The following is a 27,554-nucleotide window of genomic DNA, read 5'->3' on the forward strand; positions in this document are numbered from 1 at the left end:
AATTCTACTCCAAAAACTTCACTTGGGGACGGTTCCAAATATTCTACTCTCATGGAATTTTAAAACTGAACCGATTTTCAAGAGATATACTACTTTAATCATAGTTAACATCAAAATTCTATACCCAAAAATACATTTGGAATCGGCTCTAAATATTCCATTGCCATAATTTTAGAAATTTTAGAAATTTGATTTTCATTTGGAGTTCGTGAAAATTTTTCCTTGACATACCTTCGTCACCGGTCTACTGACAGTACATTGTAGACTAAGAAGCCACCTAACAAAACTAGATATTTATAGTAGCGAAATTTGCAGGTTTTGTGAAAGCGAGGAGAATCCCCAATTCACATCCTAACAGAGTGTATCACTTTAACAAGAAGAAGATGCAGCATCCTAGTTTCAAAGACATAGAAGCCCTCAACCCAAAAAAGATTGTCGGAGCTATAGGCTCAGAAGGGGGCACAATAGACCTAGTAAGTCACAGTGCAGCTATCCCAATAATAATAACACCAACCTTCGTCAAAACTGAACCTATCTTTTAAATAAATACCTTCCTTTCTGATTGGCTATCTACATTAATACTAAATTTCATTGGAAAAATACTATTTTCAGTAACAATTTCGGTGTTCTGCTAAATTCCTAATAAGAGAACGTTAATACCCATTTTTTTTTATACATATATGCATCATCTGCGTATTATTCATCCCAGTAAAAACATCGAAAACAATTTTTTTATTAAGCATTTTATTTGGTTATTCATACGCGTGTGGTTTACAATACAAATAATGTTTTTTTTTTTGTTTTTTTTTTTGTAATTTGCTGTATGTTTTTAACACAAATATTGTTTATATTTATAACCCATTACACTGGCGATGCTAAAACGTTGTTAATCTTGTAATAAGTAAGTATATTATGAATACACTGCAAGATGTGCATTACGAAAATTAGCATTAAGTATATGGCTCTGTTGTATGATTTTGCGGCTTAATGTGAATAATTATAATTACCATACACTGGGTGTGGTTGTGTTTACTTGTATATAAGTATTTCTTTTTCTTTTGTGTTTGTTTTTGTTAAATTTTATCTATGTATTTCGGTTTGTTTATTGTATAATTATGTATGTATATTTTTCATTAAAATATGCAAGCGTAAAAATTTGCTTGGTTCTTGTAAAAAATGAGACTTTAAAAGCATTTCACTTCCCAGGCCTTCACTACAACTTGCTCTTTACATATGCACTTGTATATTTTGCTTAAATTAAACTACAATAATAAGCGATTCATTTAATACATACACATATAATAAGTATAACTACATCAAATTAAAAGCAAATGTGTATTCAGCATTCCATTACAAATGCGTTCTTGTTTGTTAGCTCAAAAAATGGTTTTGTCCTTTGAAGATTTCATAAATTTGTTGTTCAACATTAAAGCCAATTAAAAAGAATGCGAAACAGCTAATGCTTGCCATATTCAATTTTGCGATTTTTATAGTTTTTATAAATATATAAAATATATATATATATTATGTATATATTTTTCTGTTGTTATTCAAAACTCATTCATTTAAAATGTTAATATTGATGAAAAATGCCAAATTTGCTAGTTTTTTTTTGTTTTTATATTATTATTACGATAATCAAGTTTGGAATTATGTGAAAGTCCGTGACGTATAAAGTTGGTGAATTGGTGTCCCATTCAGATATATTTCATGGCCAGGTAGATTTGATCAAGGTTTTTGCGTCCTTAGTTCAACATATTTTCTGTAATTGTATACAAGAGAAAAATTGTATTTGAGTATAGAAACAATTTGTTTTTTTGTTATATATTTTTTTAATAAGGGCGGAACGATTCTCTGTAAAAGTTGAGCTCTGCTGCTTCTAAATTCAGACCGAAATCAAAATCGTAAATCAAAAGTACAACTAAAAACTGATAAAACCTCGCCTTATAATGCTTACCTAGCCAAATATTTTTAGTCATTGTTCAAGCCCCATTCTAAATTAATTCTTTCCTTCTCATCTTTACTGGCGTTGTTGCTGTTGTTGTGGTTGTGGTTGTTGTTCCCTTAGATCCTCATCCTCAACCACCGTTGACTCATCATGGGACCAGAAACTAGCTGACATTTGTGAGGACGACATACCACCCACACCAGGAAATGAATCCTCCATGAGCGTACTTGAAGCACAACTAGTAACACTACCAGACATCTGGGAATTCCCAGCGCTTGTCTGATACGTGGCCGTAGTGCCAGCGGAGCTTGTTGTTTGCTCCATGCACAGATTTAGCGAATCAACGGATATGTCCTTTGACATGCCACTCTCATCCATGGGCAAATCTTGAATGCAGCCGACACCGGAGATAGTCGTCGTCGTGGTTATCACTGTATGTTCCTGCCCATCAGCATCCGTGCTGGTGGTTGTTGTCGTCGTTGTTGTGGTCAAGCCATCACCTAATGTCACTCCACCGCCGCTGACCAGCTTGGACATTAGATCAAGCTGCTCATCGCCAAAGGATTCGATACTCTCCTGTCGCGAATGTCGCTTGTCAATCTCCAGCGAATCAATGTCTGAGCGTGTCGTGGCATCCTTCGATATATCGAAGCTTTCTATGCTGCTGGTCATCATATCATGACTCCTAATCTCCATGCTATCGATGCTATCCTTTTCAGAGTCCTGACTGTCAATCTTCGACTTTGCATCCAGCTCTGTGGCTGTCACATCGCCAAGTTTTACACTTCCGCTAACAGCCTTCGAGTCAAATTCATCCCTTTCCAGCTGTTGCTTGAGCAAAAGTTCCAGATTATCTGCTTGGACAGGGGGCAAAACTTCCGTCCGGGTTACAGTGCGAGTCACTTTGGTGACCACCATATTTCCGCTAGCACCGTTATCACTACCATTCGATTTATTGGATTCATCGGAGCGCGATAGCATCGCCGCTTCCTCCTTGGCCTTGATCTCAATCAGATGCGCTTCAATGCATGCACTCTCCAGTCCCTCGAAATCCTTCAAACTGGATATGGAAACATCATCGCCAGGCGCTGTACCGCTTCCACTGTGCCGCACCATATAGCGGCGCGTAAAGCTGCCGTTGCTCGAGTCCGTGGAGCCCTGGTGGGCGCGATTTCGATTCTCTAGTGAGATGGCCTGCTCCAGTGACTCGAACTCCTGCAGACTGCTCATGGAGACGTCATCGTGTTCGCCGCGGGAATGATAGCGACGCGCTGCCAAGTCATATTCTGGTGTGCTCGAGAATGAGTCCTTGAAACTGCTAATTCGACTGCTGCCCACCTCAAATTCACCATCCTCCTCCTTGATGTCCTCGAGCACAGCGCCCGTCAAATCGTAGGGATAACGCAGCTGGGTATCCGTCAGCTGCATCTCGACCCATCGCTTATTGGCCGCAGTTGTGTCACTCGAATCACTCTCCTCGGGCTGATCGCTGCTACTGCTGGCTCCCGTTGGCGGACTCTCCTCGAACTCAAAGTTGAGGTCATCCTTGTACAGTTGTGAGCCGAGTTTGGGATCAGCTGGTGCTGATTTGATAATGATCTTTTCAACATCTTGATCGTGTTTTTGTTCTAATTTAATGGGATTTATCTTTATGCTCTTGCCACCCAGATCCACTTCATTGGCTTCTTTGGCTACCTCTTCGATGATGACAAATTCATCGGATATATCGGGTTGTTCGACCATTTCAAAGGAGTCCGGTGAATCGGCTGCGCGACTATCCTCGTAATCGGCGCCAACTTCAGCACGTTTGAGCTCCTCCAATTTCTGTTTGTACTGCTCCTGGACACGTCTCTGGAAGTCCAGCTCCTTTTCCTCAGCCTTGGCCTTCTGATACACATCCACATCCGTTGCCTTGTTTAGTTCCTCTTCGGTGCGCGCTTTGTAGAGCGACTTCTCGGGGAATTCATCGGCGCCCTCTTCCAAAATGGGCGACTTCACATCCTCGGTTACCATAATGTCGGGTATATTTGAATAGTTTTGCATATTTTGAGATGGACGTCGTTCTTCAATCATAGCTGCTTCGGCCTCCTGCTCTTCGGTGTCATCCTCCACAATGATCTCGGCCACAAGTTGGGATGGTGTAAATGGGCGTTTCTCTAGCTCGGAGCTGTGATCCATTTCAGCGGCGGCTTGCTTCTTTTTCTTGCTCTTGCGTTCTTTTGGCGAGCGGAACTGCCGTGCATATTCAGATTCATAGGGATCTGTATCGGATTCGCTTTCCGATTCCTTGCCCTCGCCGGGTGATGAGGCTTCTTTATCCAAGTTTTTCAACGCATCGCCAGAAATTGTGGTACTTTCACTGCGTTTATGGCCGCGTCTCTTCGATTCACCACCAGGCGGTGTACTGGCATTTGAGTCCTGTGGTGACTGATCCTTGCTTTCCATCTCCAAGACAAATGTTGTGTCCTCGGGCATGGAAGCGGATGCGATTTGCTCATCGTGAGCATACTGAAAACCTTCAATGCCCGTCAACGATGATGAACCGGCAGAGCCGACTATATCGTCAAAGTTCTCCACAACCGTATCGATATTCGATGTACTCGACATGCTAACTGAGAGTATACTGCCCTCATCCAAGCTTGAGGCTAGTTTTGATTCATCAATCGAACGTCTTGCATCGCCGTGATAAAGCAGGATGTCTTCACCCCTTTCGCTATCCCGTGGACTATCAACTTTGCCCTCCTTTTCCTCAATGGGATATGCTAGACCCCAAGTACGTTCGATTTCCTTCGGCTTGGAATATTCCTCAATCTGCTCGGTTTCATCTGATTGCAATTCTGATTTGGGTTTGAAAATCATCTCCTGCGAACGCTTCATTGAGCTTTGCTGCTCGGCAGGGGTGGGATACGACGAAGCTATCATATCCAGGCTCTCATCGCTATCATCATCGTCATCAGTGCGCAATTCTTGGAGTCGTGCCATTTCCTCCGCCTCCAGGGCATCAGCTTCTGTCGATGATGCTACCAGAGTCTCGGACAATTCGGAGACATCAATGCTTATTAGATTCGCTGATGTTTCCGACTGGGAGTCCAAGCTACGCATGCTCTCGTGGGAGCTAATCGACTTGCCACTGCTGCTGCCCAGAGTACTTACTGCACTCACATATTCGGTGCCATCCCGACAGGTGGATGTGAAGTCTCTGGCGGTTTGGTATTCGCTGGAAGTGCCAGTGCCGGTGAGCAAGTTTTCCACATCCGATGAAAGTGGACGACTCTGGGTTTTATCAAAGCTTTTCGGATAGCTCTCGCTGGAACTGGAGTTGTCAACGTCTGGAATGGACCAGCGGTTGGCGGATTCTGGCGATGAATCACTTTTAATGCGATGAACTACCAAATCCACGGCTTTAATACTCTGATCTGAAATGGCCTCTTCAAAAGCACTGGCCGTCGATTTATCTGCTGCAATACTTCCTTCAGCGACTACAGAAGCAGTCGCTAGTTTCTCTGTATAATAGTCCTCCATGGAACTAAAGTCTTCCGCAGTTTCAGTGGATATAAATCCAAGGGAGCCTTGTTCTTCTTTTGCCAAGTGTTCCTCCATTGAGCTAAAATCTTCTGCGGTGCCTGTTGAGACAAATCCGAGAGATCCATGATCATCACGCCGTTCCACTTGGCTGAACACATCTTTGGCATAATGAGCCATAGCTGCTTGTTTGTTTAATGTCTCCTTGATTGTGGTATCGAAGAGACCGTCCGGTGGCTGGGTGCTATCTATTGTGGAAGCTTGCATCTCGGGTATGCCTATGAACGATGACACATCCTCATGCCCACCTTCAGTAGTGAAGTCTTGAGCCACACTGCTAAGCTCAAATTCTTTTCTGACTAACTCCCCGGATTCTTGGATCTCTGCAATTGGCTGACTTACCAGCAGCTCGTCAATGACATTTTTCTCTGTGGATGACTGTGGTTGTTGTGGCGAGTGCACCACTTTTGGTTTACTCTCAGTGGGAATTTCCTTTTCAGATATTTCCCATTCGCTTTTCTCTAGGGGCAGCTCGAATTTGTCTGTCTTTTCAGCGACTGTATTGACTATCTCCGGAATTTCTTTGCTGGATTCATCGGGATCTTCACTACTTGAAGGTGCTACCTCGATAATGGCACGACCACTTGACCCAGTTGAAGTTGTCAGGCTCTCCTCGGTGGTTACTTTAGAGAGCTTGGCATCCCCAGATTTATCTTTGTCGGCATTTTCAAATTCCAATATATCATTTCTGGTCTCTGAACTTTGCCTGACTATTTTGCTATCCATGGCGATGGGATCATCGGGTTTCATGGTAACATACTCTTTGAATGCGTCATTTGCTTCATCCGAGTCAACGGATATCTCCTTCATCATACTTATGTCCTTGGCCTCAATATTCATATCGGTTGCAGCCTGTTCATCCTGCGGGGTCATACTTGGAGATCTCGTTGAAGTTTTGGTAATCACATTCCGACTCGATTCGCCAATGTAAAAGCTAGTTGTCTTCTCGGCACCTTCCGATTTTTCAGTGTCAACATCGTCCACTGAAATCTCGCTTGTTGGCTCGAAGCTCTCCGTGTGATCCTCCGAGGCAGTTGTTGTGGTTGTTGTCGTTGTGACTATATCCCGTAGCTGAGACCGAATCGACAACTCTGTGGAGGGCTCATCTGTTTTGGAGAGTTCCTCCGTAAAATCTAAACTACGCAGACTAATGCTATCCGATTGCTCACCCAATGCAGCCAGATTCTCGAATTGATCTGAGTGCTTGATGGGAGCACGTGGTTTCGGAACTGGTGTGCCGGCATCAAAACCTATATCGATCGGTAAGTCGGATGGTTGCACTTGATTTGGAATGGTGGTGGTGCTATCGGTGCCATCTGAGATGGAGTCGGGGGGACTTGCTTTGAGTACGCGCGGTTTTGGTGTGGGTGTGTCGTGACTGGTGGTCGTGGTCATGGTCGTGAATGTATCGGTTTCAACCAGCGTTTCAGCTGAAGTAACTGCGGCTGTTGTTGTAGTTGTTGTTGCTGTTACAACAGTTGACGGTGGTATGGGGGTGGTATCAGCTGAGATTGGTAAATCGCCGCCTGTTTCTACAAAACAATAGGTGTGAAAACAAAAGCAATTTTAAAAGTGTTGCGAAAGTCGAAAAAACAGAAGATGAGGAAGAGAGAGACAGGGAGAGAGAGAGCGAGAGAGTAAAGTATGCAAGAACAAAAACAGTATTAAGAGGATGATGAACAGAAACAGTTGTTTAACTTGTGTGAGAGTGGTTAGTATGTGGATAGGCTCTTAAAATAGTAGATAGTAGATAGTTGTGGATGGGTTGGAGTGATGAGTGATAAGTAGTGATAGATAGGTCCACACATTTATGGAGTTGACATGCACATATTTTTTGTATGATTAAACGGATAACAAATTTTAAAATAAAAACATTAAATGCAATTAGAGCTCAACTTGAACAAAAAGTATATTCGTTTTATATTGGCCGCCATTTTATTTATGAAATTGGCAGCATTTGGAAAACGTTGTACATCTAAAATTTGTATTCACAATCTACACAAATCACCAATAGAGGAGCGCCATACAAAGCAATATATATAGATATATATGTTGTAGTTGTTATAAAATTATATGTAGTTAGTAGTAAGTGGGTGTATTCTATAAACTAATGAGCTATACCTGTGTTCAACTCTTGCATATCAGTATCAGGCGTTAATTGAGTCTGTGCCATATCGGCCATTGTGTTTGTAGTGGGCGAAACACTATCGTCCCAACTGAGCTTCGAATATTCACCCTGCAGGGCACTTATCTCATCCTCTTGGACGACCGTTTGGAATGCCTCATCGAATCGTTCGCTCACATCCTCTAAATCATCGGATAGCTTTTCGATCTTATACGCGATGCGTCTAGTACGCACATCCAATTGATCATCGGGATCTTCACTAGGCACTACATGTGATGGCAAGTACATATGTTTTTGGGGGATGATACATACATAAATACATGAGATTAAGGGAATGAGTATGGTTATATCAAAACGGACTAAACAACACAATGGATAGATATTGGCTAAGGTCCTACTTATATGGCTTCTATAACGTCTATGCTATCGTAGAACTAACACATTGTCACTTGACATTATAGATTACCTTTTGTTGTTGTTGCAGACGATTGCTGTTGTTGGAACTGCGTGGTTACTGTACCAGTACCAGTACCAGTTGTTGTTGTTGTTGTTATGGTTGTTGTTATGTTTTGGGCATGCAAGGGTAAATTAATGTTTTCGTCGGTGAAACTCATATTATCATCGAAAGATTTGCCGGACATGGACTCAATGGTTGGCGATTTGATGACATCAACGCCGACAATATCATCGCATGTTATAGCATAGTTTTCACTCTCTGAATTGTATTCAAGCCTTATGGAATCATGGCCATTGGGCTGATCCCCCTGGCTTTCAATGTAATCAACGCTCTCTTCGAGCACGTGTTCAACTAGAATTTTGGCTTCCTCGCGAATGCGTGCCACAAGATCTTCGCCTTCATCACCTTCACCAACTTCACCAACATCACCTGTAAAATAATCGCACATTTTTTTGTTGTTCATTGATAGATAGAAATTAGATAGTTAGCAAGCTTTGGAAATCATGAGACTGCATGAGAAGCGAAATTTGTAAATACTATGTCTATATGTGCAACATTATGTGTGGTAGATAGTAGATGATTTTCAAAAATGCGGTGATGTTGGTGGTGATGTGAGCGAAATCTTTTAGCAGCGTTTTTCTAGCTATCAAATTGAGCTAAGTTCATATGTTAACTTTTTGTCTCAATGAGCTTTAATTGCATTTGTAAAACAATTAACAAAAAAATTAAATAAAATAAAATAACAATTAGACTCAAATATAATAAACATTATAATTACAAATACAAATTGTGAAGCGCATGAGAAAATGTTCGCGCAAAATTATGAAAAGCTAATTATTTATATGGTAATTAGCTGTACTTACCAATTTCTTGTGATATTTGCTCTGTATGCAGAATGATTGGGCCAAATGTTGTTGTTGTTTTTGTAAGGCCCTCTGTAAGCGAACAATTTGGGAATTAGTAATGTTTTAAGAGTGTTGGAAAACAACATAAAAGTAACCTAAAAGCATTACATACCATAAATATACGCTACAAACAAAATAATAATAACACGGACTCAAAATGAAGGTCGAAAACGAAATAGATTCCAAAGAACTTTGTTGTTGTTAGCTCTAATTACTAAATATATATATATATACTTAGAATGTTAGTTGAACGACGCTTATGTGATTAATAAATGTTTGAATTTGTTAGTATTGGTACGGCAGACAGTAGTAGCAATTAGATTCAGGCTTTTTGTTGCTTTCATGTGTTGGCGATAAATTGTAACGAAAATGTTAATTTTATACGATATGCTAATTGTGAATTGTTAGGTTTACTTACAATATGCTTGAGTGTATGTATTAATCAGTTGATCTGTATTTTGTATTATTTGTTAAGTTATACCAATTATGAACTATTGTTAAGATTGTTTTTGGCAAATCATATATATGTGTGCATGAATCCGTAGACAAGGAGACTAGTTGCCGCCTCGAGCAGCTGACTCATCAGACTCAACATATTCAACGTCGGTGTGGGCATCTCGTATCACACTCTTCAAGTGCATCTTCTCATCCTCAGAGTTGAAACTTCTGCCGCTCTTTTCGTGAACAATGGTGTAGCTCTCGTTGAGCATATCGTTGAGCTCTTCGCTGTTGCTGTTGGCCACAGGGATGGCAGGTGGCTCGAGAGCATCCTCGGCATCGGATGGCAACTGCACATCTTCGATGTCTGTGTTGTGCTGACTATAAGCATCGTCTTTGGGCAAACGCAAGTGGAGTGGCAGCAATTTGGGTTTGTTGTGGCTCTGTTTGGGCAAATCAGGTGGCGGTAATGGGACATCGGATGCATTGGATATGTCGTCTGTGGAAGTATCGTCGGTATCGCTTTGTTTGTCTTGTTTTTGGGTCTTGGCTTGGTGTTTTAGTTGTTCGACTCGCTTAATGCCTAGCGGCAGATCACACTCACTCAAATCCATGTCTTCCACATCGGTTATACCCTCCTCCTTGCCCTTGACCACATCGAGCAACTTGTTCTTGCCCTTGCTAGGGGTGCGCGCCTTCAACTTCTTGCGACGATTAGTGCCAGCCACGAAGATCTCCTCGACGTCGGTGACAGACTCAGCATTGGACTGCACATCGAGACGTTTACTTAACTGTTGTTTTAACAGCTCGTTGGATACAATGACTTCGTTATCGATTAGACCAGATGCTCCAATGGCCAGTTCCTCGGCTAGAGAAACATTGGCGCTAATGTCTTCGGCACAGGAGTAGTCCTCTGAATCAGTGTGATTGACATCCTTCAAGTGATTATAAATTCCAAACTCATAGTTGCTATTCATGGGCATGACATTCGTAACGGTGTCGCCGTACTTATCCTCCTTCAACTCAACAACCTCGCGATGTGGCAGAGGCAATACCTCAGCTGCTACAGCAACTACTTCGGGTATGGCGCTCGAGAGTGAAAGGTCATCGCAAAACATATCCTCTACATCGGTTAGAGAGGTGCCATCATCGCCAGTCGCGAGAATAACCGCACGTGGAATTGGCTGCTCATTTTCCTCTTCATTGTCGAAGCTGTCTTCGGCTATTGAATCATCGATGCCCTCAACATCTGTGACAACTTCTTCGTTTCTAGTAGCCATAAGCAGGAAATTTCTTTTTTCAGCATTGAACAAAGTTGACTTCGAGTTCCTGCGCGTCTCTCCGCTGGCACTGACAAACGCGACATCGATGGGAGCAATGCTGGGTTCACTTGAGCTGGCGCTTCTGGCAGCAGCAGCACCACCAGATTCAGATTCAGTACCCGAGCAGGAAATTTGGCATACCTGTTCACTGCCGCTGCCAGACACCACGAGTACTTCGTCCTCAGAGATGCCACGCATATGGGCACCGATGCCTGCACAGTCGGACATGGCCGAAGCCAAGTCACTAATGTCGCTAATGACGGAAACATCCTCGTAATTATCCGAGTCATCTTCGTGCTTCTCACCATCGGCAATGTTGACCCGCGCCTGATCGCCCACGGCAATGTCTAAGTCAACACATACGGACTTCTCGTAGCCGTAGCCCACTTCAGAGTCTGTGTCATAATCCTCGCAGTCGGTTAAGAGATCTGCCACACCATTCAAGTCTTGGGCTTGCAGAAAGTTACCGTCCCTAATTACACAACTCTCCTTGGCATCGTTATCTAGAGCCTCTTGATTTTGCAATCCTTGTTGCAGAAATTCGCGTAGTGATAATTTCAACTCCGGATAAGCAGTACTCTTCTCATCATCATCATCATCTTCTGATTCAGTGTCATAGTCCTCCACGTCAGTGACATCGTTTTCAAAGGGATTCGACTTTTTCTGCTCGCTTTTTGGCTTGGGTGATAGATTGCCAGAACTGCGACGGGAGTTAAGCCGAAGCACCTCGGGCTGACTATCGAAATCTTCAACATCTGTGACGCCGCCGTAGTTGCCATAGTCCATGTCATTGCTATCGGAGTCTTGGGAGGATGAGGATGATGTGGAATGCTGCTCGGCAGTTACGGATATTGTTGGGAGTTTTTTGGACATTTTGGTGGGTGTTTTTTAGGCTTATTATTTATTATAGTGGCTTTTAAGTATTGATTTTAGTTATTTGCGTTAGCTAGTTGTGGAAAATAAGTTAAAATTAAATTAAATAAAAGCAGTTTGCAAATTGATATCAATTAGAAAAGTTGCATATAGTTTGATAAATCCCTAAGCATGATGGGTATCGCTCTAAGCTATGCTTAACAAATGTATGACAGTGCTCTAACTAAACCTAAATATATCTATTTACCTTTTGATGTGCTGCTCTGCTCCGTCTCTTTCTTTACTCGACTCTCACTCACCGCCACAAGGCTAACGCTCTCGACATGAACTTGCTGCGAAGGGTCTACTGCACTGACCGACGGAGCAATGTGCTGGTGCTGATGATGGTGGCGCCGCAATGTCTCCTCAATCAGTGCTAGGGGACTACGGGTTGGCTTGGGTGAACCAGGACTGGCGGCTAGTAAACGCTCTGGCTCACCAGGGCCAAACATGGGCAGTGCAACGGAGTCGGAGAGACTGGAATCGGTGGTATCGATAAAACTGACATCGAATTCGTTAACGTAGCGCTGTTGATCGCTAGTCGATTGCGGACGCATTCCAATTGATGTATGGTGTTCAACATCAAAATCGGGCTGGCGGTAGATCACTTCCAGGGGCTTGTCGGGGCCAAGTGTTTTAGTGAAAACCTCGCTGGTTAGCACCTTGCGACTGTTGCTGCCGCTACCGGAGGATGATGAGGTAGAGCTTTTTGTACTATCACTTGATTTAATGGATCGTATGGTTATCACCTCGGAGTCGTCATCAACGAGCACGGTGCTAACCGCGCCGGTTGTGGCTGTGGGCTCCCTGTGAGCACGTACTGTTGACGTCATCGTTGCCGCCATGGCAACGCCCTTCTTCTCCGATAGCTTCATATTGGTCTTCTCCTTGTCCGTCTTACGGCTAACCAGCACGGACCGCACGCTGCGTCGAGTGCTGTTCGAGGACCCACTGGCACTGGTACTACCACTGGCTGTAGTGCTCGATTCGTTCATTGTGTCCTTCATTTGCTTTTGTAGTTTCGGCTCGATGGAACTGCGAATAGTGCTTCCCCCACTCATTTTGCTTACTGTTTTCCTAACGATTTTCTTATTGTCTATCTGAGGTTTTGAAACGGTTTCATCACTTTTGTTGCTTAGTTTAGTTGAAGTTCTTGTTGTTACGGAAGACAAGCTCATTGGAACTTTAGTGCGTTGCATTGTTGTTGCTGTTTTTTTCTGTAGCTTGTTGTCAGTGTCTATGGAAGTTCTGTAGGCAATGGATTTAGTTGCAATTGCTGATTGTGTCTTCATGCTTTTAGTTATTTGGCTCTTGGAGCCTATCACGTTTGCTTGTTTATTCTCTTTGGATATTTGTCTTTTGTAAAGGCGATCTGTACTCTTTAATGACTCTTTACTTTCATTTTGGGGACCTTTATTGAGAGTCAAAGCTAATGGCTTTTCGCTGGTTAATTTCCTTTGTTTTGGTTCTATAGACGAGTTTTTTGTCAAGGCACTTGTCGTATTCTTTATTCTATATATACTCTGTCGATTGGTTTGTGCTGGTGCTGGTGATTTGGGTGGTGCTGGGGACTTAGCTGGAGCTGGAGTCACACTTCGACTCTCACCATCGGTATTTAGACCGTAACGCATACTGTGCGCTAATGTTGGCTGCATATATCTGTGTGTGATAATTGTAGTTGGTGTTTTCACAGTGCGTTTCTCAACTTTCGTAGAGCTTGTCATATTCAATTCATTTTTCTGTTGTATAGTAACTACTTTTGTTTGCTTAGTAGCATTAACGGTTGTCCTTTTCGTTGATCTGGATACTTTTGAGGTTTTCTGTGGCGGACTAAACGAGCGAACTGGGGTGTTGAATGGAATTCTGGTGACATCGGTTTTTACTCTGGGTCTTGGCGTTGTGGAGCGACTATTTTCCCCTTGACTTTCGTAAAATATTGAACTTGATGCTGGACTGGCAGCTCTTTCAAAATGAATTTCGCTAATGACACGACTTGTTGCCGACGCCGAGCTCGTTGTTGTCGAGGTAGAACTTGTTACAGATCTTTTGGACTCGGTTTTCCTCGATAGCTTCTTGGGTTCAGTTGATACTGGTTTACTTGCGACTTTTTGCTTGCTAGCTGATATTGGCTTTAATTGCGTTATTGGAGATTTCGCCTTTAAGCTTTTCTCTTTAACTAACTGCTTCTTCTCTCGTTGATTCTTTAACACTGTACTCGAAGGCTTTTCATCTTTTACTGTATTTGTTTTCTTAGGTAAGACTTTTGTTTCCTTCTTTTTAGTGAGCTTTTCATCTTTCTTTCCCTCTTCTAATTTGACAAAATAAGATATGGGCCGAACTTCTTTGCATTCAATATTCTCGTTCTCTCTAGTATCCAAACACACATTAGACGGTTCCACTACTTGTGATTTCTCAACTATCACATTTGCACTTTTTAATGTTTCCGCTACAATTTCTTCGACCGTCCGTTCACTTTTACCAACCCCAGTCAATACTTGATCCTTACTTTCTAAATCCTTATGCAACTGCACGCTTCTAAGAGTTTCGCTAACTATCTTCTGCACCTCTGCATCACCAGCCCTCAAAGTTTCTTCAACAATTTGGTGTATCGACCTAGAGTCATCGGTCTCTACAACGGAAAAATCATCAACTACATTACCCTCATGTCCGATTGAACGACTTTGCGCGGATGTGAATTGAGATTGCACCAGCTCATTACTAACTATATTAGCCCCTTGCAAATATTCATCTCCAACTGGAATCGACTGGGGGAGAGCCTTGTGTTGTGGCTTAGCAATTGCGAATTCTTCATCACTCTCATTGTCAGAGTAATCTTTTGGAACTGTTTTAACTACATCTGTTGGTGATTTTGGTTTCTCAATAGATTTAATGGAATCTGTGGGCAGTTTGACTTCTTCCTTGATCTGTACACTAATAAAATCGTGAGATTCACTCTCTGAAGTTATCTTGCTAGTAGTCGTAGAAAGAGGAAGTAATGGTGTGGCGGAAGGAAGGGTCTTGTCTTGAGGCTTATCAAATCCAATCTCATCATCACTTTCATCATCAGAGTATTCTTTAGGAGTTTTCTTTGTTGCATCAATTGGGGACTTGGGTTTCTCATCAATTTTAGTTGGAGACTTAATGTCTTTCAGGTCCGTAAGTGGCTTAAGAATATCGTCAGATTTCGGAAGAGATTTATCTCCAATTGGGAGAAGAGAGCCGGTTGAGGGAACGGGCTGAGGGTGAGGCATGTCACTGGTATCTGTTTTAACTACATCTGTTGGTGATTTTGGTTTCTCAATAGATTTAATGGGATCTGAGGGCAGTTTGACTTCTTCCTTGATCTGTAAACTAACGGAATCATGAGACTCACTCACTGAAGTAATCTTGCTAGTAGTCGTAGAAAGAGGAACTAATGGTGTGGCGGAAGGAAGGGTCTTGTCTTGAGGCTTATCAAATCCAATCTCATCATCACTTTCATCATCAGAGTATTCTTTAGGAGTTTTCCTTGTTGCATCAATTGGGGACTTGGGTTTCTCATCAATTTTAGTTGGAGACTTAATGTCCTTCAGGTCCGTTAGTGGCTTAAGAATATCGTCAGATTTCGGAAGAGATTTATCTCCAATTGGGAGAAGAGAGCCGGTTAAGGGAACGGGCTGAGGGTAAGGCTTGTCATGTGGCTTAGCAGTTTCGAATTCTTCATCACTGTCATCGTCAGAGTAATATTTTGGAACTGATTCAGCTAAATCGGTTGGCAATTTTGGTTTCTCAATAGATTTAATGGGATCTGTGGGCAGTTTAACTTCTTCCTTGACCTGTACACTAACAGAATCGTGAGATTCACTCACTGAAGTAATCTTGCTAGTAGTCGTAGAAAGAGGAACTAATGGTGTGGCGGAAGGAAGGGTCTTGTCTTGAGGCTTATCAAATCCAATCTCATCATCACTTTCATCATCAGAGTATTCTTTAGGAGTTTTCCTTGTTGCATCAATTGGGGACTTGGGTTTCTCATCAATTTTAGTTGGAGACTTAATGTCCTTCAGGTCCGTTAGTGGCTTAAGAATATCGTCAGATTTCGGAAGAGATTTATCTCCAATTGGGAGAAGAGAGCCGGTTGAGGGAACGGGCTGAGGGTGAGGCATGTCACTGGTATCTGTTTTAACTACATCTGTTGGTGATTTTGGTTTCTCAATAGATTTAATGGGATCTGTGGGCAGTTTGACTTCTTCCTTGATCTGTACACTAACAGAATCGTGAGATTCACTCACTGAAGTAATCTTGCTAGTAGTCGTAGAAAGAGGAACTAATGGTGTGGCGGAAGGAAGGGTCTTGTCTTGAGGCTTATCAAATCCAATCTCATCATCACTTTCATCATCAGAGTATTCTTTAGTAGTTTTCTCTGTTGCATCGATTGGGGACTCGGGTTTCTCATCAATTTTAGTTGGGGACTTAATGTCCTTCAGGTCAATAGATTTAATGGGATCTGTGGGCAGTTTGACTTCTTCCTTGATCTGTATTCTAGCAGAATCGTGAGATTCACTCACTGAAGTAATCTTGCTAGTAGTCGTAGAAAGAGGAACTAATGGTGTGGCGGAAGGAAGGGTCTTGTCTTGAGGCTTGTCAAATCCAATCTCATCATCACTTTCATCATCAGAGTATTCTTTAGGAGTTTTCTTTGTTGCATCAATTGGGGACTTGGGTTTCTCATCAATTTTAGTTGGGGACTTAACATCCTTCAGGTCCGTTAGTGGCTTAAGAATATCGTCAGATTTCGAAAGAGATTTATCTCCAATTGGGAGAAGAGAGCCGGTTGAGGGAACGGGCTGAGGGTGAGGCATGTCACTGGTATCTGTTTTAACTACATCTGTTGGTGATTTTGGTTTCTCAATAGATTGAATGGGATCTGTGGGCAGTTTGACTTCTTCCTTGATCTGTACACTAACAGAATCGTGAGATTCACTCACTGAAGTAATCTTGCTAGTAGTCGTAGAAAGAGGAACTAATGGTGTGGCGGAAGGAAGGGTCTTGTCTTGAGGCTTGTCAAATCCAATCTCATCATCACTTTCATCATCAGAGTATTCTTTAGTAGTTTTCTTTGTTGCATCAATTGGGGACTTGGGTTTCTCATCAATTTTAGTTGGGGACTTAATGTCCTTCAGGTCCGTTAGTGGCTTAAGAATATCGTCAGATTTCGGAAGAGATTTATCTCCAATTGGGAGAAGAGAGCCGGTTGAGGGAACGGGCTGAGGGTGAGGCATGTCACTGGTATCTGTTTTAACTACATCTGTTGGTGATTTTGGTTTCTCAATAGATTTAATGGGATCTGAGGGCAGTTTGACTTCTTCCTTGACCTGTACACTAACAGAATCGTGAGATTCACTGACTGAAGTAATCTTGCTAGTAGTCGTAGAAAGAGGAACTAATGGTGTGGCGGAAGGAAGGGTCTTGTCTTGAGGCTTATCAAATCCAATCTCATCATCACTTTCATCATCAGAGTATTCTTTAGGAGTTTTCTTTGTTGCATCAATTGGGGACTTGGGTTTCTCATCAATTTTAGTTGGGGACTTAATGTCCTTCAGGTCCGTTAGTGGCTTAAGAATATCGTCAGATTTCGGAAGAGATTTATCTCCAATTGGGAGAAGAGAGCCGGTTGAGGGAACGGGCTGAGGGTGAGGCATGTCACTGGTATCGTCAGAGTAATATTTTGGAACTGATTTAGCTACATCGGTTGGTGATTTTGGTTTCTCAATAGATTTAATGGGATCTGTGGGCAGTTTGACTTCTTCCTTGACCTGTACACTAACAGAATCGTGAGATTCACTCACTGAAGTAATCTTGCTAGTAGTCGTAGAAAGAGGAACTAATGGTGTGGCGGAAGGAAGGGTCTTGTCTTGAGGCTTATCAAATCCAATCTCATCATCACTTTCATCATCAGAGTATTCTTCAGGAGTTTTCTTTGTTGCATCAATTGGGGACTTGGGTTTCTCATCAATTTTAGTTGGGGACTTAACATCCTTCAGGTCCGTTAGTGGCTTAAGAATATCGTCAGATTTCGGAAGAGATTTATCTCCAATTGGGAGAAGAGAGCCGGTTGAGGGAACGGGCTGAGGGTGAGGCTTGTCATGTGGTTAGAGTTTCGAATTCTTCGTCACTCGTATATTTTGGACTGTTTTAACTAAATCTGTTGGTGATTTTGGTTTCTCAATAGATTTAATGGGATCTGTGGGCAGTTTGACTTCTTCCTTGATCTGTACACTAACAGAATCGTGAGATTCACTCACTGAAGTAATCTTGCTAGTAGTCGTAGAAAGAGGAACTAATGGTGTGGCGGAAGGAAGGGTCTTGTCTTGAGGCTTATCAAATCCAATCTCATCATCACTTTCATCATCAGAGTATTCTTTAGGAGTTTTCTTTGTTGCATCAATTGGGGACTTGGGTTTCTCATCAATTTTAGTTGGGGACTTAATGTCCTTCAGGTCCGTTAGTGGCTTAAGAATATCGTCAGATTTCGGAAGAGATTTATCTCCAATTGGGAGAAGAGAGCCGGTTGAGGGAACGGGCTGAGGGTGAGGCATGTCACTGGTATCTGTTTTAACTACATCTGTTGGTGATTTTGGTTTCTCAATAGATTGAATGGGATCTGTGGGCAGTTTGACTTCTTCCTTGATCTGTACACTAACAGAATCGTGAGATTCACTCACTGAAGTAATCTTGCTAGTAGTCGTAGAAAGAGGAACTAATGGTGTGGCGGAAGGAAGGGTCTTGTCTTGAGGCTTATCAAATCCAATCTCATCATCACTTTCATCATCAGAGTATTCTTTAGGAGTTTTCTTTGTTGCATCAATTGGGGACTTGGGTTTCTCATCAATTTTAGTTGGGGACTTAATGTCCTTCAGGTCCGTTAGTGGCTTAAGAATATCGTCAGATTTCGGAAGAGATTTATCTCCAATTGGGAGAAGAGAGTCGGTTGAGGGAACGGGCTGAGGGTGAGGCATGTCACTGGTATCTGTTTTAACTACATCTGTTGGTGATTTTGGTTTCTCAATAGATTGAATGGGATCTGTGGGCAGTTTGACTTCTTCCTTGATCTGTACACTAACAGAATCGTGAGATTCACTCACTGAAGTAATCTTGCTAGTAGTCGTAGAAAGAGGAACTAATGGTGTGGCGGAAGGAAGGGTCTTGTCTTGAGGCTTGTCAAATCCAATCTCATCATCACTTTCATCATCAGAGTATTCTTTAGTAGTTTTCTTTGTTGCATCAATTGGGGACTTGGGTTTCTCATCAATTTTAGTTGGGGACTTAATGTCCTTCAGGTCCGTTAGTGGCTTAAGAATATCGTCAGATTTCGGAAGAGATTTATCTCCAATTGGGAGAAGAGAGTCGGTTGAGGGAACGGGCTGAGGGTGAGGCATGTCACTGGTATCTGTTTTAACTACATCTGTTGGTGATTTTGGTTTCTCAATAGATTTAATGGGATCTGTGGGCAGTTTGACTTCTTCCTTGATCTGTACACTAACAGAATCGTGAGATTCACTCACTGAAGTAATCTTGCTAGTAGTCGTAGAAAGAGGAACTAATGGTGTGGCGGAAGGAAGGGTCTTGTCTTGAGGCTTATCAAATCCAATCTCATCATCACTTTCATCATCAGAGTATTCTTTAGGAGTTTTCTTTGTTGCATCAATTGGGGACTTGGGTTTCTCATCAATTTTAGTTGGGGACTTAACATCCTTCAGGTCCGTTAGTGGCTTAAGAATATCGTCAGATTTCGGAAGAGATTTATCTCCAATTGGGAGAAGAGAGCCGGTTGAGGGAACGGGCTGAGGGTGAGGCTTGTCACTGGTATCTGTTTTAACTACATCTGTTGGTGATTTTGGTTTCTCAATAGATTGAATGGGATCTGTGGGCAGTTTGACTTCTTCCTTGATCTGTACACTAACAGAATCGTGAGATTCACTCACTGAAGTAATCTTGCTAGTAGTCGTAGAAAGAGGAACTAATGGTGTGGCGGAAGGAAGGGTCTTGTCTTGAGGCTTATCAAATCCAATCTCATCATCACTTTCATCATCAGAGTATTCTTTAAGAGTTTTCTTTGTTGCATCAATTGGGGACTTGGGTTTCTCATCAATTTTAGTTGGAGACTTAATGTCCTTCAGGTCCGTTAGTGGCTTAAGAATATCGTCAGATTTCGGAAGAGATTTATCTCCAATTGGGAGAAGAGAGCCGGTTGAGGGAACGGGCTGAGGGTGAGGCATGTCACTGGTATCTGTTTTAACTACATCTGTTGGTGATTTTGGTTTCTCAATAGATTGAATGGGATCTGTGGGCAGTTTGACTTCTTCCTTGATCTGTACACTAACAGAATCGTGAGATTCACTCACTGAAGTAATCTTGCTAGTAGTCGTAGAAAGAGGAACTAATGGTGTGGCGGAAGGAAGGGTCTTGTCTTGAGGCTTATCAAATCCAATCTCATCATCACTTTCATCATCAGAGTATTCTTTAGGAGTTTTCTTTGTTGCATCAATTGGGGACTTGGGTTTCTCATCAATTTTAGTTGGGGACTTAATGTCCTTCAGGTCCGTTAGTGGCTTAAGAATATCGTCAGATTTCGGAAGAGATTTATCTCCAATTGGGAGAAGAGAGCCGGTTAAGGGAACTGGCTGAGGGTTAGGCTTGTCATGTGGCTTAGCAGTTTCGAATTCTTCATCACTCTGATCGTCAGAATAATATTTTGGAACTGATTTAGCTAAATCGGTTGGCGATTTTGGTTTCTCAAAAGATTTAATGGGATCTGTGGGCAGTTTGACTTCTTCCTTGATCTGTACACTAACAGAATCGTGAGATTCACTCACTGAAGTAATCTTGCTAGTAGTCGTAGAAAGAGGAACTAATGGTGTGGCGGAAGGAAGGGTCTTGTCTTGAGGCTTATCAAATCCAATCTCATCATCACTTTCATCATCAGAGTATTCTTTAGTAGTTTTCTTTGTTGCATCAATTGGGGACTTGGGTTTCTCATCAATTTTAGTTGGGGACTTAACATCCTTCAGGTCCGTTAGTGGCTTAAGAATATCGTCAGATTTCGGAAGAGATTTATCTCCAATTGGGAGAAGAGAGCCGGTTGAGGGAACGGGCTGAGGGTTAGGCTTGTCATGTGGCTTAGCAGTTTCGAATTCTTCATACTATGTCAGAATAATCTTTTGGGTTAGCTAAATCGGTTGTGATTTTGGTTTCTCAATAGATTTAATGGGATCTGTGGGCAGTTTGACTTCTTCCTTGATCTGTACACTAACAGAATCGTGAGATTCACTCACTGAAGTAATCTTGCTAGTAGTCGTAGAAAGAGGAACTAATGGTGTGGCGGAAGGAAGGGTCTTGTCTTGAGGCTTATCAAATCCAATCTCATCATCACTTTCATCATCAGAGTATTCTTTAGGAGTTTTCTTTGTTGCATCAATTGGGGACTTGGGTTTCTCATCAATTTTAGTTGGGGACTTAATGTCCTTCAGGTCCGTTAGTGGCTTAAGAATATCGTCAGATTTCGGAAGAGATTTATCTCCAATTGGGAGAAGAGAGCCGGTTGAGGGAACGGGCTGAGGGTGAGGCTTGTCAGTGGTTTTTCATCACTCCCAAAATATTTCTGTTTTAACTACATCTGTTGGTGATTTTGGTTTCTCAATAGATTTAATGGGATCTGTGGGCAGTTTGACTTCTTCCTTGATCTGTACACTAACAGAATCGTGAGATTCACTCACTGAAGTAATCTTGCTAGTAGTCGTAGAAAGAGGAACTAATGGTGTGGCGGAAGGAAGGGTCTTGTCTTGAGGCTTATCAAATCCAATCTCATCATCACTTTCATCATCAGAGTATTCTGTAAGAGTTTTCTTTGTTGCATCAATTGGGGACTTGGGTTTCTCATCAATTTTAGTTGGGGACTTAATGTCCTTCAGGTCCGTTAGTGGCTTAAGAATATCGTCAGATTTCGGAAGAGATTTATCTCCAATTGGGAGAAGAGAGCCGGTTGAGGGAACGGGCTGAGGGTGAGGCATGTCACTGGTATCTGTTTTAACTACATCTGTTGGTGATTTTGGTTTCTCAATAGATTGAATGGGATCTGTGGGCAGTTTGACTTCTTCCTTGATCTGTACACTAACAGAATCGTGAGATTCACTCACTGAAGTAATCTTGCTAGTAGTCGTAGAAAGAGGAACTAATGGTGTGGCGGAAGGAAGGGTCTTGTCTTGAGGCTTATCAAATCCAATCTCATCATCACTTTCATCATCAGAGTATTCTTTAGTAGTTTTCTTTGTTGCATCAATTGGGGACTTGGGTTTCTCATCAATTTTAGTTGGGGACTTAATGTCCTTCAGGTCCGTTAGTGGCTTAAGAATATCGTCAGATTTCGGAAGAGATTTATCTCCAATTGGGAGAAGAGAGCCGGTTAAGGGAACGGGCTGAGGGTGAGGCATGTCACTGGTATCTGTTTTAACTACATCTGTTGGTGATTTTGGTTTCTCAATAGATTTAATGGGATCTGTGGGCAGTTTGACTTCTTCCTTGATCTGTACACTAACAGAATCGTGAGATTCACTCACTGAAGTAATCTTGCTAGTAGTCGTAGAAAGAGGAACTAATGGTGTGGCGGAAGGAAGGGTCTTGTCTTGAGGCTTATCAAATCCAATCTCATCATCACTTTCATCATCAGAGTATTCTTTAAGTAGTTTTCTTTGTTGCATCAATTGGGGACTTGGGTTTCTCATCAATTTTAGTTGGGGACTTAATATCCTTCAGGTCCGTTAGTGGCTTAAGAATATCGTCAGATTTCGGAAGAGATTTATCTCCAATTGGGAGAAGAGAGCCGGTTAAGGGAACGGGCTGAGGGTGAGGCTTGTCATGTGGCTTAGCAGTTTCGAATTCTTCATCACTCTCATCGTCAGAGTAATATTTTGGAACTGATTTAGCTAAATCGGTTGGCGATTTTGGTTTCTCAAGAGATTTAATGGGATCTGTGGGCAGTTTGACTTCTTCCTTGATCTGTACACTAACAGAATCGTGAGATTCACTCACTGAAGTAATCTTGCTAGTAGTCGTAGAAAGAGGAACTAATGGTGTGGCGGAAGGAAGGGTCTTGTCTTGAGGCTTATCAAATCCAATCTCATCATCACTTTCATCATCAGAGTATTCTTTAGGAGTTTTCTTTGTTGCATCAATTGGGGACTTGGGTTTCTCATCAATTTTAGTTGGAGACTTAATGTCCTTCAGGTCCGTTAGTGGCTTAAGAATATCGTCAGATTTCGGAAGAGATTTATCTCCAATTGGGAGAAGAGAGCCGGTTGAGGGAACGGGCTGAGGGTGAGGCATGTCACTGGTATCTGTTTTAACTACATCTGTTGGTGATTTTGGTTTCTCAATAGATTGAATGGGATCTGTGGGCAGTTTGACTTCTTCCTTGATCTGTACACTAACAGAATCGTGAGATTCACTCACTGAAGTAATCTTGCTAGTAGTCGTAGAAAGAGGAACTAATGGTGTGGCGGAAGGAAGGGTCTTGTCTTGAGGCTTATCAAATCCAATCTCATCATCACTTTCATCATCAGAGTATTCTTTAGTAGTTTTCTTTGTTGCATCAATTGGGGACTTGGGTTTCTCATCAATTTTAGTTGGGGACTTAATGTCCTTCAGGTCCGTTAGTGGCTTAAGAATATCGTCAGATTTCGGAAGAGATTTATCTCCAATTGGGAGAAGAGAGCCGGTTGAGGGAACGGGCTGAGGGTGAGGCATGTCACTGGTATCTGTTTTAACTACATCTGTTGGTGATTTTGGTTTCTCAATAGATTGAATGGGATCTGTGGGCAGTTTGACTTCTTCCTTGATCTGTACACTAACAGAATCGTGAGATTCACTCACTGAAGTAATCTTGCTAGTAGTCGTAGAAAGAGGAACTACTGGTGTGGCGGAAGGAAGGGTCTTGTCTTGAGGCTTGTCAAATCCAATCTCATCATCACTTTCATCATCAGAGTATTCTTTAGTAGTTTTCTTTGTTGCATCAATTGGGGACTTGGGTTTCTCATCAATTTTAGTTGGGGACTTAATGTCCTTCAGGTCCGTTAGTGGCTTAAGAATATCGTCAGATTTCGGAAGAGATTTATCTCCAATTGGGAGAAGAGAGTCGGTTGAGGGAACGGGCTGAGGGTGAGGCATGTCACTGGTATCTGTTTTAACTACATCTGTTGGTGATTTTGGTTTCTCAATAAATTGAATGGGATCTGTGGGCAGTTTGACTTCTTCCTTGATCTGTACACTAACAGAATCGTGAGATTCACTCACTGAAGTAATCTTGCTAGTAGTCGTAGAAAGAGGAACTAATGGTGTGGCGGAAGGAAGGGTCTTGTCTTGAGGCTTATCAAATCCAATCTCATCATCACTTTCATCATCAGAGTATTCTTTAGGAGTTTTCTTTGTTGCATCAATTGGGGACTTGGGTTTCTCATCAATTTTAGTTGGGGACTTAACATCCTTCAGGTCCGTTAGTGGCTTAAGAATATCGTCAGATTTCGGAAGAGATTTATCTCCAATTGGGAGAAGAGAGCCGGTTAAGGGAACTGCCTGAGGGTTAGGCTTGTCATGTGGCTTAGCAGTTTCGAATTCTTCATCACTCTGATCGTCAGAATAATATTTTGGAACTGATTTAGCTAAATCTGTTGGTGATTTTGGTTTCTCAATAAATTGAATGGGATCTGTGGGCAGTTTAACTTCTTCCTTGACCTGTACACTAACAGAATCGTGATATTCACTCACTGAAGTAATCTTGCTAGTAGTCGTAGAAAGAGGAACTAATGGTGTGGCGGAAGGAAGGGTCTTGTCTTGAGGCTTATCAAATCCAATCTCATCATCACTTTCATCATCAGAGTATTCTTTAAGAGTTTTCTTTGTTGCATCAAGTGGGGACTTGGGTTTCTCATCAACTTTATTTGGAGACTTAATGTCCTTCAGGTCCGTTAGTGGCTTAAGAATATCGTCAGATTTCGAAAGAGATTTATCTCCAATTGGGAGAAGAGAGCCGGTTGAGGGAACGGGCTGAGGGTGAGGCATGTCACTGGTATCTGTTTTAACTACATCTGTTGGTGATTTTGGTTTCTCAATAGATTGAATGGGATCTGTGGGCAGTTTGACTTCTTCCTTGATCTGTACACTAACAGAATCGTGAGATTCACTCACTGAAGTAATCTTGCTAGTAGTCGTAGAAAGAGGAACTAATGGTGTGGCGGAAGGAAGGGTCTTGTCTTGAGGCTTATCAAATCCAATCTCATCATCACTTTCATCATCAGAGTATTCTTTAGGAGTTTTCTTTGTTGCATCAATTGGGGACTTGGGTTTCTCATCAATTTTAGTTGGGGACTTAATGTCCTTCAGGTCCGTTAGTGGCTTAAGAATATCGTCAGATTTCGGAAGAGATTTATCTCCAATTGGGAGAAGAGAGCCGGTTAAGGGAACGGGCTGAGGGTTAGGCTTGTCATGTGGCTTAGCAGTTTCGAATTCTTCATCACTCTGATCGTCAGAATAATATTTTGGAACTGATTTAGCTAAATCGGTTGGCGATTTTGGTTTCTCAAAAGATTTAATGGGATCTGTGGGCAGTTTGACTTCTTCCTTGATCTGTACACTAACAGAATCGCGAGATTCACTCACTGAAGTAATCTTGCTAGTAGTCGTAGAAAGAGGAACTAATGGTGTGGCGGAAGGAAGGGTCTTGTCTTGAGGCTTATCAAATCCAATCTCATCATCACTTTCATCATCAGAGTATTCTTTAGTAGTCTTCTTTGTTGCATCAATTGGGGACTTGGGTTTCTCATCAATTTTAGTTGGGGACTTAACATCCTTCAGGTCCGTTAGTGGCTTAAGAATATCGTCAGATTTCGGAAGAGATTTATCTCCAATTGGGAGAAGAGAGCCGGTTAAGGGAACTGGATGAGGCTGAGGCTTGTCATGTGGCTTAGCAGTTTCGAATTCTTCATCACTCTCATCGTCAGAATAATATTTTGGAACTGATTTAGCTAAATCGGTTGTAGATTTTGGTTTCTCAAAAGACTTAATGGGATCTGTGGGCAGTTTGACTTCTTCCTTGATCTGTACACTAACAGAATCGTGAGATTCACTCACTGAAGTAATCTTGCTAGTAGTCGTAGAAAGAGGAACTAATGGTGTGGCGGAAGGAAGGGTCTTGTCTTGAGGCTTATCAAATCCAATCTCATCATCACTTTCATCATCAGAGTATTCTGTAAGAGTTTTCTTTGTTGCATCAAGTGGGGACTTGGGTTTCTCATCAACTTTATTTGGAGACTTAATGTCCTTCAGGTCCGTTAGTGGCTTAAGAATATCGTCAGATTTCGGAAGAGATTTATCTCCAATTGGGAGAAGAGAGCCGGTTAAGGGAACTGGATGAGGCTGAGGCTTGTCATGTGGCTTAGCAGTTTCGAATTCTTCATCACTCTCATCGTCAGAATAATATTTTGGAACTGATTTAGCTAAATCGGTTGTAGATTTTGGTTTCTCAAAAGATTTAATGGGATCTGTGGGCAGTTTGACTTCTTCCTTGATCTGTACACTAACAGAATCGTGAGATTCACTCACTGAAGTAATCTTGCTAGTAGTCGTAGAAAGAGGAACTAATGGTGTGGCGGAAGGAAGGGTCTTGTCTTGAGGCTTATCAAATCCAATCTCATCATCACTTTCATCATCAGAGTATTCTGTAAGAGTTTTCTTTGTTGCATCAAGTGGGGACTTGGGTTTCTCATCAACTTTATTTGGAGACTTAATGTCCTTCAGGTCCGTTAGTGGCTTAAGAATATCGTCAGATTTCGAAAGAGATTTATCTCCAATTGGGAGAAGAGAGCCGGTTGAGGGAACGGGCTGAGGGTGAGGCATGTCACTGGTATCTGTTTTAACTACATCTGTTGGTGATTTTGGTTTCTCAATAGATTGAATGGGATCTATGGGCAGTTTGACTTCTTCCTTGATCTGTACACTAACAGAATCGTGAGATTCACTCACTGAAGTAATCTTGCTAGTAGTCGTAGAAAGAGGAACTAATGGTGTGGCGGAAGGAAGGGTCTTGTCTTGAGGCTTGTCAAATCCAATCTCATCATCACTTTCATCATCAGAGTATTCTTTAGTAGTTTTCTTTGTTGCATCAATTGGGGACTTGGGTTTCTCATCAATTTTAGTTGGGGACTTAAGACCCTTCAGGTCCGTTAGTGGCTTAAGAATATCGTCAGATTTCGGAAGAGATTTATCTCCAATTGGGAGAAGAGAGCCGGTTAAGGGAACGGGCTGAGGGTGAGGCATGTCACTGTGATCTGTTTTAACTACATCTGTTTGTAATTTTGGTTTCTCAATAGATTTAATGGGATCTGAGGGCAGTTTGACTTCTTCCTTGATCTGTATTCTAACAGAATCGTGAGATTCACTCACTGAAGTAATCTTGCTAGTAGTCGTAGAAAGAGGAACTAATGGTGTGGCGGAAGGAAGGGTCTTGTCTTGAGGCTTATCAAATCCAATCTCATCATCACTTTCATCATCAGAGTATTCTTTAAGAGTTTTCTTTGTTGCATCAATTGGGGACTTGGGCTTCTCATCACTTTTAGTTGGGGACTTAATATCCTTCAGGTCCGTTAGTGGCTTAAGAATATCGACAGATTTCGGAAGAGATTATATCCAATGGGAGAAGAGAGCCGGTTAAGGGAACTGGCTGAGGGTTAGGCTTGTCATGTAGCTCAGCAGTTTCGAATTCTTCATCACTCTCATCGTCAGAATAATATTTTGGAACTGATTTAGCTAAATCGGTTGGCGATTTTGGTTTCTCAAAAGA

General features: G+C 42.0%; 2 protein-coding genes across 5 annotated transcripts in view; both read right to left on the reverse strand.

The window, feature by feature from the left end:
- Positions 1 to 1,583: 1,583 nt before the first annotated feature.
- Positions 1,584 to 27,554, reverse strand: part of LOC6559006 (ankyrin-3) — a 75,025-nt gene continuing 49,054 nt past the window's right edge. The window contains exons 17-20 of one of the 4 annotated variants that reach the window (XM_032740318.2): positions 8,976 to 9,047; positions 8,122 to 8,541; positions 7,652 to 7,921; positions 1,958 to 7,062 (exon numbers count right to left, since the gene is read on the reverse strand). In XM_032740318.2, the coding sequence (XP_032596209.2) occupies positions 2,021 to 7,062; positions 7,652 to 7,921; positions 8,122 to 8,541; positions 8,976 to 9,047 (5,804 nt within the window). In that variant the 3' untranslated portion in view covers positions 1,958 to 2,020. Of the gene's footprint in view, positions 1,763 to 1,957; positions 7,063 to 7,651; positions 7,922 to 8,121; positions 8,542 to 8,975; positions 9,048 to 27,554 lie in introns of those variants that run through there. The other 3 variants (XM_032740328.2, XM_032740322.2, XM_032740326.2) reach the window with 3 other exon arrangements.
- On the reverse strand, positions 8,981 to 11,692 carry LOC116805807. Its single transcript, XM_032740342.1, has 2 exons — positions 9,436 to 11,692; positions 8,981 to 9,047 (listed from the first exon to the last, which is right to left on the reverse strand). Exon 1 carries the CDS (start codon positions 11,648 to 11,650, stop codon positions 9,572 to 9,574), a length of 2,079 nt encoding a protein of 692 aa, XP_032596233.1. The 5' UTR covers positions 11,651 to 11,692; the 3' UTR covers positions 8,981 to 9,047; positions 9,436 to 9,571.

The sequence above is a fragment of the Drosophila grimshawi genome, unplaced genomic scaffold, assembly GCF_018153295.1.
Source record: "Drosophila grimshawi isolate 15287-2541.00 unplaced genomic scaffold, ASM1815329v1 contig_44, whole genome shotgun sequence".
NCBI classification, from domain to species: Eukaryota; Metazoa; Arthropoda; class Insecta; order Diptera; family Drosophilidae; genus Drosophila; species Drosophila grimshawi.